Source organism: Physeter macrocephalus, chromosome 13 (assembly GCF_002837175.3).
Source record: "Physeter macrocephalus isolate SW-GA chromosome 13, ASM283717v5, whole genome shotgun sequence".
In the NCBI taxonomy this organism is placed as follows: Eukaryota; Metazoa; Chordata; class Mammalia; order Artiodactyla; family Physeteridae; genus Physeter; species Physeter macrocephalus.
The window spans coordinates 9,680,347-9,691,590 of NC_041226.1; the positions used below are offsets into that span (position 1 = coordinate 9,680,347).

An 11,244-nucleotide genomic window follows, 5' to 3' on the forward strand; every position below is an offset into this window, starting at 1 on the left:
GGGAGAGGCCACAACAGTGAGAGGCCCGCGTACCGCAAAAAAAAAAAAAAAAAAAAAAAAAAGACAGCCAGTGAGTAAAGAGAGAATGTGGAGAAGATACATTGCTCATATCTGCCTCAGCACAGGCATGGCATACCTCACTTTCATTCCCATTCTGGTAACCAGAACTTACTCACATCCTCACCTAACTGCACATATAGGCATCCTTGAATGGAAGTGGATATTGGTGAGCCTTAGCAGTCTCTAACATACTTATATATGTGGTCATAAAATACATGATACATAATATGATTCTTCATGCTGAAATGTTCTTTACCTAACCTCTAAAATATAACTTGGGCAAAACTGAAAATATTTGAATATGATGCCTTCTACATAAATAACCTATAAAAGTTTAAATGTAAGCTTGAGCTACTACTTAAACCATGTATTGGAACTTTTGTAGTTTTTAAAATTTGAAGGTGAAATATGTGAACAGCTTATTTGCATGTTTATGGAGTTGATCATTTTCCTTTCCTCATTTTCAGCCTCTGCATAAGAGCCTGGATCCAAGCAACCTGGAACATCTCATAACACCGCTGGTTACTATTGGTCATATTGCTCTCCTTGCACCAGATCAGTTTGCTGCTCCTTTGAAGTCTTTGGTAGCTACTTTCATTGTGAAAGATCTTCTCATGAATGATCGGGTAATTTTTATTTTTTAGTTGTGTGTTCTTCATAGTGCTATCTTCTAAAATTTTATGCAGCAAAGAGAGAAGTGAAATGATTTAAGTAACACTTCAATTTGGCTGACTTATTTTAGGTTTTCCTATCTTTCTAACATGCTGTATCTCCATTGTAAGTGAAACAACATTGAAACATCTCTTTAGTTGAGCATAGGACTATGACCTGGAATACTTTCCTTCATAAATACAAAATATCACCTGATTCTGTCTATTTCAACTTTATAGGGGTTTAATTTTTATAATGACATCTTTTTAAAAAAATGTGAAGACTGACAGGTTAGTTTATAGTATGGTTGTTATGACAGTAGTTGTTGCGTTTCATACATACAAGAGAGAATTAAAAGAGGCTTGGAAGAAAACATTGGGAAAGAAATAGTGATTTTCTCTGTCTCCAGTTTGTATTTGGGGTAGGGCATGGCATGTTTGGGTCTTGGAGAATTGACCCCTTACAGTTACGTGGAGTTTTATGCACATCTTTGAGTTTTTAGATACATGCACATATGTGTGAAGAGAAAACCTTAAAACTAGGATTTTCAGAATGGTAAATGAGCATTGGCTTCAGTTTAAAGTCACTAGCTGCATTAGCCCCCTAACAAGAGAGTAGACCTGTCTGAAGCTTTGAAGCCAAACAGTGACTTCTCTCTGGCTATGAAAGTTCTAGACGGCATCTTCTTCCAATAGAAGATTGTTTTCTGAGTTGAAAATCTGTTGTTTAGCATAGCCACATTAATTAATGATCTTAGCTAGATGTTCTGGATAACTTGCTGCAGCTTCTGCATCAGTACTTGCTGCTTCACCTTTTACTTCTATGTCATAGAGATGGCTTCTTTCCTTAAATATTATGAACCAACCTCTGCTAGCCTCAGATTTTTCCTCTGCAGCCTCTTCACCTCGCCAAGTCTTCACAGAATTGCAGAGAGTTAGCGCTTTGCTCTGGATTAGGCTTTGCCTTAAGGGAATGTTGGGCTGGTTTGATCTCCTCTACAGTCCACTAAAACTTTCTCCATATCAGCAATAAGGGTGTTTTGCTTTCTTATCATTACGTGTTCACTGGAGTAGCACTTTTAATTTCCTTCAAGAACTTTTCCTTTGCATTCACAACTTGGCTAACTGGCACAAGTGGTGTAACTTCCAGCTGATTGCAGCTTTTGACATGCCTTCGTCACTAAGCTTGATCATTTCTAGCTTTTGATTTAAAGTGAGAGATGTGCAATGCTTCCTTTCACTTGAACACTTTATAGAGGCCATTGTAGGGTTATTCATTGGCCTAATTTCAGCATTGTTGTGTCTCGGGGAATAGGGTGGCCTGAGGGAGAGGGAGAGAGATGGGGGAATGGCCAGTCTGTAGAGCAGTCAGAACACACACATTTACTAGTTAAGTTGGCTGTGTTATGTGGGAGTGGTTCATGGCACCTCAGAACAATTACAATAGTATCATTAAAGATTGCTGATCACTTATCACCATAACAAATGTAATAATAATGAAATCATTTGGAATATTGCAAGAATTATGAAAATGTGACACAGAGAATTGAAGTGAGCAAATGCTGTTGGAAAAATAGCACTGATGGACTTGCTTGACACAAACCTTCAATTTGTAAAAAATGCAGTGTCTGTGAGGCCTAATGAAACAATTTTTGTCTGTATACAAAAAGTATGTCAGACAGCTGGGTCACAGTAAAAAAAAATATTGTATATGTAGAGTGTAATTAGAACTACAGCAAGAGAGGAAAGAGAATATGAAACAGAAATAGTATTTGAAGTGATAATGCCAGAAAGTTTTTCAAAATTTATGAAAGACGTCAAAGCTATACATTCAAGATCAGGTAGAAGCCCCAAGTAGGATAAATATAACACAAAGCACACCCAGATACATCATAGTAGAACTGGTACCAATCAAAATAGAAAAGATTAAAAGCATTCACAGCAAAAAGACAGAAAACCTTCAAAGGGACAAGACTGTCACTTGACTTCAAAAGAAAAGATAAGAAAATGGAAGATAATGGAATAATACCTTCAAATTATTAAGTGGAAGAAATATACCAATCTAGAATTCTAAACCTGGAGAAAATATCCTTTAAAAAGGAAAGGCAAAATAAAGACATTTTCAGACAAACAAAAACTGAAAGAGTTCATTAGCAGTTATCCCAGCTAAAAGAATTTCTACTTTAATTCTTTGGGTAGAAAGCAAATTATCACAGAGACAAAACAGTGAAAAACGAGAGAAAGAGGAAAATATGTTCGTAAATCTAAATAAATATTAACTGCATAAAATTAGAACAGTAATGGTCCAGTGTGAACAAGAGCACAGTAAGCATCAGAGTGTAAAGGGAGTTGACGTATTTTAAGTTTTCTTAGAATACTGAACCTACTACTGTTCTGAAAGTTTAAGACAGAATAATTGAAATTGGCCTTCAATAATTTAAGGCTGGGGCTTCCCTGGTGGCGCAGTGGTTGGGAATCCGCCTGCCGATGCAGGGGACACGGGTTCGTGCCCCGGTCTGGGAGGATCCCACATGCCGCGGAGCGGCTGGGCCCGTGAGCCATGGCTGCTGAGCCTGCGTGTCCGGAGCCTGTGCTCCACAACGGGAGGGGCCACAACAGTGAGAGGCCTGCGTACCGCAAAAAAAAAAAAAAAAAATAAGGCCGCTACTCTCTAGGACAACTACTAAAAGAACAGGAAAATATAAAACGAATAAGCCAGTAAAGAGGAGAATGGAATAAAAATATTTAACCAAAAATAAGGCAAGAAGAAGATGAAAACGAACACAGAACTGATAGAACAAACTGAAAAAACATCAGGTGGCAAATTTTTATTTTATTTTATTTTTTGGCCAATTTTTAAAAAATTAATTATTTATTTTTGGCTGCCTTGGGTCTGTTGCTGCGTGCGGGCTTTCTCTAGTTGTGGCGAGCGGGGGCACTCTTCATTTGTGGTGCACGGGCTTCTCATTGTGGTGGCTTCTCTTGTTGCGGAGCACGGGCTCTAGGCATGCGGGCTTCAGTAGTTGCAGCACGCCGGCTCAGTAGTTGTGGCTCGCGGGCTCAAGAGCGCAGGCTTAGTAGTTGTGGCACATGGGCTTAGTTGCTCTGCGGCATGTGGGATCGTCCTGGACCAGGGCTCGAACCCATGTCCCCTGCATTGGCAGGTGGATTCTTAACCGCTGGACCACCAGGGAAGTTCCTCAGGTGGCAATTAGCCCTAATCACTATTTACATAACATGTAAGCAGAGTATGCTAATTAAATACAAAGTTGACAGAAAGTGTGTCAGAACTGGGTTGTGTACAGTTCTATATATGACATTTAGAAGTCTTCAAGTCTTCTATTAGTTACTGTTACTCTGTCTTTTCCCCCTGAGATTGGGAATGGGATAAAAATATCCACTATCACCACTTGTGTTGTTTTGAAGGTTCTGGCCATTCTAGGAGGAAGAAAGAGAAATAAAAACCATTAAGAATGAAGGAAAAAAAAAAAACTGTTATTACTATGAACAGAGAAAACCTAAAAGAATGCGAAAGTTAATAGAATTAAAAATTGTCTTTAACAAGGTCCCTGGATTCAAAGTCAGTATAAAAAAGAAGTAACTTTATATTTCTTTGCCAGTAATAAACAATTAGAAAATAAATATTAAAAATTATATTTACAGTAACATCAAAAACCATTAAATGCCTAGGAATATATTTAAGAAAGGTAAGCAATACCTCTACACAGATGTTTAAGAAGCATTCCTCAGTGAAGTTAAAGGCCACCTAAGGTATATACTGTCTTCATGAAATGAAAATGTCAGGATTATAACACCATGGAATGGGATGGTGATACTATAATGATGAAAATTATCTGCAGATTTACAGTTCAATACAATATGTATCAAAATTCTAGCCAGATGTGTGTGTATATGTTGGGGTAGAGTGGTATAGGGAGAAGAGGCAAGCTGATTGTAAAATTTCAATAGAAATGCAAAAGGCATAGGCAAAATCATCTTGAAGAAGATGATGATGATGATGATGAAGTAGTCATAGTAGGAGGAGGAACAGCAGCAGCAGAAGTCATCATTAAAGACATTTGGAGGACTTGAGCTACTAGATATCATACCTTGTTACAATAATTAAAGTATGAAACATAATAGATTATATACATATGATTTAGAACAAAAGTAATAGTAAAATCCTGGAGAATTTCCTAATATTGGATTTGGCAGTGTATTCCTACATGAGAAATCAAAAGCACAAACACCAAAAAAATAAAAACCAAAAACAGGTAAATTACACTTCATCAAAATGTAAAACTTTTGTGCATCAAAGGGCATTATCAAGGGCTTCCCTGGTGGCGCAGTGGTTGCGCGTCCGCCTGCCGATGCAGGGGAACCGGGTTCGCGCCCCAGTCTGGGAGAATCCCACATGCCGCGGAGCGGCTGGGCCCGTGAGCCGTGGCCGCTGAGCCTGCACGTCCGGAGCCTGTGCTCCGCAACGGGAGAGGCCACAGCAGAGGGAGGCCCGCATACCACAAAAAAAAAAAAAAAAAAAAAAGGGCATTATCAAGAAAGTGAAACCATCAACGAAATGAAGAGGAAACCCACTGAGAGAAAATACTTGCAAATCATGTATCTGATAAGGGGTTAATATTATCCATATTATATAAATGACACATACAACTCAATAGCAAAAAACAATTTGATTAAAAGATAGGCAGAGACATTTTTCCAAAGAAGATAAACAAATCATCAACAATTATATAAAAGGTGCTTAACATCAGTAATCATCAGGGAAATGCAAATCAAAACCACAATAAGGTATGACCTCACTCCTGTTAGATTGGCTAATATAAAAAAAGACAAATAACAAATGTTGGTGAGGATGTGGGAATATAAATTGTTGGTGGTGGGAATGTAAATTGATGCAGCCACCATGAAAAACAGTATGGAGGATCTTCCAAAAATTAAAAATAGGAAAAAAAAAGTTACAAACAGAAGTACCATGTCCAGTAATTTCACTTCTGAGTGTTTATCTGAAGGAAATGTGAATACTAACTCAAAAAGATATCTGCACCCCCACGTTCATTGTATCATTATTTACAATAACCAAGACATAGAAGCAACCTAAATGTCCATCTATTGGATGAATGGATAAAGAAAAAGTGGTGTATATATACAATGTAATATTATTCAGCCATAAAAAAGAAGAAAAAATCTTGCCATTTGTGACAACACTGTTGGATCTTGAGGGCATTATGCTAAGTGAAATAGACAGAGAAAGATAAATACTGTGTGATCCTTCTTACACACGGAATCAAATCTAAAAAACACCAAATAACAACAACAACAACAAAAACCCCCAAACTCATAGATACATAGAACAGATTGGTAGTTGTCAGGGGCAGGGGATGGCTGATGTGCAAAATGGGTAAAGGGAGTCTTCTAAAGGCACAAACTTCCAGTTATAAAATAAATAAGTCAAGGAATGTAATGTACAGCATGGTGACTATAGTTATTGATACTGTATGGTATATTTGAAAGTTTCTGCTGCGAGAGTAGATTTGAAAAGTTCTCATCACAGGAAAAAGAAATTGTAACTGTGTGGTGATGGGTGAAAGCTAGGCTTATTATGGTGATCATTTCATAGTATATGGAAATATTGAATCATTGTACATCTGGAACTAATATGTTATATGCCAATTATATCTCCTTTTTTAAAAAAAATTATCAATTTGAAAAAAAAGTGAAAAGGGAGCCTACAGAATGGGAGAAAATATTTGCAAATCATATATCTGATAAGAGACTTATCTAGACTCTATAAAAGAACGATTACAACTCAACAAAAAGACAATTTTTTTAAATGGACAAAAGACCCAAATAGTCATTACTATTAATAGTTGCTATTGTAATAGCTTTTTCTTTTTATATTTTTGTATTGTTTTGTATTTTGTAAGGTATGTTCATTTTTTTTTTAGACATGATGCTATCGCACATTTAATAGACCATGTTATAGTGTAAACATAACTTTTCTATGCACTGGGAAACCAAAAAATTTGTGTAACTCATTTCATTGCAATATTTGCTTTCTTGTGGTTGTTTAGAACCATACCTGCAGTATCTCAGAGGTATACCTGTTTCAGCCTGCTCGTGCTTCAGTTTTTTCTTCTGACCCATCTTTGAATTTACTCATTCTCTCCAGATTTGTCTAATCTTATGTTAAACCTATAAATATGAATTCTTAATTGCAGTTTTAATATATTTTTATTCTCTAATTTCCTTTAGTTTTTAAATATAGTTTTTAGTTCCCTGCCAAAATTCTTTTTCTTGTCATTTAATCCTTGAACATCTTTAATTATGTTAAAGTTTATGTGTGTTAGCCTCAATATCTGGATCTCCAGGGGCTCTTTTTCTCTTGTCTGTTTTTCGCTTGATTTTTGGTCAGGTCTTATCTTGCACACATGTTATTTTTGATTGAGCTGTAGACTTTGTGAACAAAAAATAGTAGAGATAATTTGAGGCTCTGGATGATTTTATAATTCTTCCAAACAGGATTTATTTTTGCTTCTGACAGACAGTTGAGCTACTGTCAGATCACATTCATTCAGTCAAGACTGCAGTGATTGGAAGCTAGGCTTCAGTTTTTGCCAGGCTCATTCTTTTTCTGGTCACTTTTATGTCTAGGATGTTTTTATTTGGGATCCCCCCACAAGCTTAGGGTGTTTAACAAGGACTCTACTCTTTATTGAACTCAGAATTCCACTTTGTTTTCCTTCTATCTCTGTGACAGTGATGAAAACATTGCTCAACCTTTTAACCCTTTTTCACTTTCAGAATCTGCCATCATTTATATAAGAAAAGCAATTTTAGTGCCAGACTCAAATCTCTTGATTATTCTCCTCTTTTGAAACTTTGCCTGCAAAGATTCAACACCCATGAATTCTTAGCACCTGGTTTTATTATTCTTCAAACTTTTCTTCCTGTTTCTTTCCTGCCCCAGGTAACCACTTTGTTGAATTTTGGTTTATTATTCCCTAACTAAAACAAAACACCATTTTACCATATATTTATCTCTGAACATGTACTTGTTTAATTTTGCTTGTTCTTGAAGTTTATAAGAGTTATTTTATACCGTATATATTCTTGGGTGACTTGATATTATCATTATGGATATGTTTCTTAATAACCCTTGTTGTCAAGTCTAGCTGTAGTTAATTCATTCATTACTCTGTATTATTATATCACTGTGTGAAATATCTCTTATTCTCCTAATGGACATTTGGAGTTTTTCCATTTCTTTCCTCTTTTGAACAGTGCTCCTGTGAATTTCTTATAGAGGCCATCTGATGCATATGAGCACAAATTTCTCCAGGTTACATTCACAAGAGTGATACAGTGATGAACATCAGTTTGTACACATATTTAACTTTTCACTTTATAGCTGAATTATTTTTTGAAGATGGTTGTTAAAACTTATTTTCCTCTCAGCAGTATATAATATAACACACATTATCGTCAGATTTCTTAATTTTTGCCCATCTAATTAGATATAAAACAGTGTCTCAGTATAGTCTTAATTTGCATTTCCCTGGTTACTAAAAAAGTTTATATGTCTAGTCATCATTCATGTTGCCTCCTTTCTGAAATTCCTTTTCTTGTCTTTTGATTTTTTTTCTTGGGTTGTTTGTCTTTTTCTCATAGGTAATCTTTACACACACTAATATTTTTTCAGGTACATGTTGAAGTATGTTCATAAAATGCATAAAATCTCATTTATGGTGTGTCTTTTTACTCCCTTCATTGTGTCCTTTGAACAAAAGTTATTAATTTTAATTTAACTACATTTATCATTCTTTTCTCTTGTAGTTAATGCTTTTATATCTTGTTTAAGAAATCATTTCCTATGCCATTGTCATAAAAATAGTCTCCCATATGTTCTAAACGTTTTAAAGTTTTCTTTTCACACATAAAATTTTTAATCCATCTGGAATTGATTTGTTTGCTTTTTCTTGTATGCTGTGACTTAAGGATTCCATTTCTTTCTACTCTCCATTAGGGTAACCAACTTTCCCAGCAGAATTTATGGAATGATCTCTCCTTCTTCCAGTCATCTGCAGTGCTAACATTCATATCATACACAGCCTCTATTCTTTCCCATTGCTTTGTTTGCTCATCTACAATGTGTCTTTCATTAAAGTTTTATAATTTTCTCTGTAAAGAAAATTTAGATATTTCTCCTATACAACTTTGTTAGGTATTTCAGTTTTTAAAATTATTTTGTTTTGTGGTGGATTTGGGGAATTATTTTGTAGTTCTTAATCTTATATCATCTTGTCTTGCTAAACTCTTTTCTCTTTACTTTTCATCATAATTATGAGAAAGGCCAGTTTTGATTATTTTTATCCTTAAACATTTTATCTCTATGTATTTTCTTATATTTCTGTATGAATTTCCTGTACTTACCTTTTTTCATCTGTCAGTTTTTGAAAGAGGTATGTTCATGTCTACTGCTGTGATGATGAAGTTTTCAATGTTCTTTTTTTTAAAAATCATTTTTGTTTTGGTTTGTTTTTATATTATACTGCTAGTTTTACAGATGTTCATGAATTTTATATCTTATGATGTAAGATTAAAGAAAAGTACATCAATATCCTTTTTACATTAGTATCCAATATAAATCCATATCCCGTTGAAATGCTTTTAGATCTTGACTAGTGTATTTGTCCATTAGTTTTAGATTTTTTCTGTCTTTGGTTGTTTTGCATCTGTTGTGGTTTCATTTATTATTTTTGAACCTATTGGTCTTACTTACGATAACTTTTTTGTTTGAACCTGTCTATTGGTCTTGCTTATGATAACTTTTTTGTTTATTTTCTATTTGTAATAATTTATGCTGATTGAATTTTCTTGTGAATTAAATATTTTACTGGAGTGCATCTTTGAATAATTTGTTCAAAATGGCTCGTAATTTGGAAGCTTTCTCTCTGATTTCTGAAAATATTTTCCTCCTCATTCTTGAAGATTAGAATTCTATTTTTCAAGTCACTTGGCTAACAGAAAATTCAGAATATTGTTTTTTGGCGTATAAAGAAATCTGAAGTTGATATGGTTCTTGTTTCTTTTTTGGTAGGTTCCTCCATGCAAGCTTTGAGATTTTTTTGGATATTCTTAGTTCAGAAATTTCATCAGTATGTTTCTAATGAGATCCTTACTTCATTATTTTCACTTCACACTTTGAAGGCATTTCTCAGCTGAAGAATTAATTCTTAAGCTGTTTGTAAATAGCTCTGTGTGTTTGGGGAGTTTGCCTTCTGGATGTTTGAGCTACCTATCCTGTTGCCAAAGGGTTACCTGAGGTGCTCTTTGATTTCTGTTTCCAACTGGAAATTACTCATGTCAGGTTGAGGTAAAAATGGGATCTCCAGTATTCCAAGATTGGGTTCAGCTCTTTTGTCACCTTATTTAATTTCCTGGCTGCTACTGTAAATTCACATTTCTTAATACCTTCAGTTTATCATCTCAGGGTTATACTATGATTGTGCTAAAAAAAAAAAAAGGCTTTTTGGAGGGTGTTTCCTTCTGTGCTTTTCTGGAGTTGTAAGCCCTCTTACCTCTGTTAATTTTTTTTTACTGTATATTTTGTTTTTCGAAATTTTTCTTTGGTTTTGTTTTTTTGGGGGGGCCCCTTTTGTTTTCCGGCCCAGCTAACTGGTGTGTGTTTACGTGCATGTGCGTGTTTGTGTGTGTGTTGCCATTTTGGTGGGATTTAAGTAGGAAGACACTAATGTATGTTTTCTGTTACTTCTGCAAACCTTTATAATTGTTCCTTGCTCAAGATTTTTTGCAGATACCTTTTCCTTCATCATTTATGAACTATAGCTGACCCTTGAGCAACATGGAAGTTAAAGGTGCCAACCCTTTGTGTCGTGGAAAATCCTAATATAATCTGTAGTCAGCTCTCTGTATGTGGTTCCTCCCTATCCACAGGACATTTCTGATTCAATCAGCTGTGGATTGTGTATTACTGTAGCATGTGTTCATTTAAAAATCTACATATAAGTGGACCTGCGCAGTTGAAACTTGTCTTGTTCAAGGGTCATCTGTACACTTTTTGGCTCCATTGATTTTTATCTTAGTCCTTGCCAACTGCTTTAAATAATTGAAACAGCAGACTTAAAGGGGATTGAGTAAGGAAGTATATATATATAAGTGGTTAAAGTTGGTCCTATCTCACACCTACAAAGAACCAGCTGGTGATGGATGTATAAGGTTCATTTGTAGTTTCAGTGAAGACAGGCCTTTCACCCATTTTGAGTAGGTAACAGAAAACATAGTCATGTATAATGACTGTTGTTGCAGAAGATAAAAATTTCATTCATTCACTAAATATGAATTACACATGAGAACGTGTATTTGTGTTTTAAAGTCCTTAATTTTTGTTTAGCTTCCAGGAAAAAAGACAACTAAGCTTTGGGTTCCAGATGAAGAAGTTTCACCTGAGACAATGGTCAAAGTGAGTGATATGCATAGATCTGTTGATTTTAATATA

The 11,244-nt window shown here is 35.2% G+C and overlaps 1 protein-coding gene across 7 annotated transcripts in view; it reads left to right on the forward strand.

The window, feature by feature from the left end:
- The window catches only part of PDS5B (PDS5 cohesin associated factor B), a 228,564-nt gene that overhangs the window by 178,982 nt on the left and 38,338 nt on the right, over positions 1-11,244 (forward strand). For all 7 annotated transcript variants that reach the window (XM_007105442.3, XM_024125886.3, XM_055089322.1 and 4 more), the window contains 2 exons: positions 528-686; positions 11,140-11,208. In XM_007105442.3, the coding sequence (XP_007105504.2) occupies positions 528-686; positions 11,140-11,208 (228 nt within the window). The remainder of the gene's footprint in view (positions 1-527; positions 687-11,139; positions 11,209-11,244) is intronic.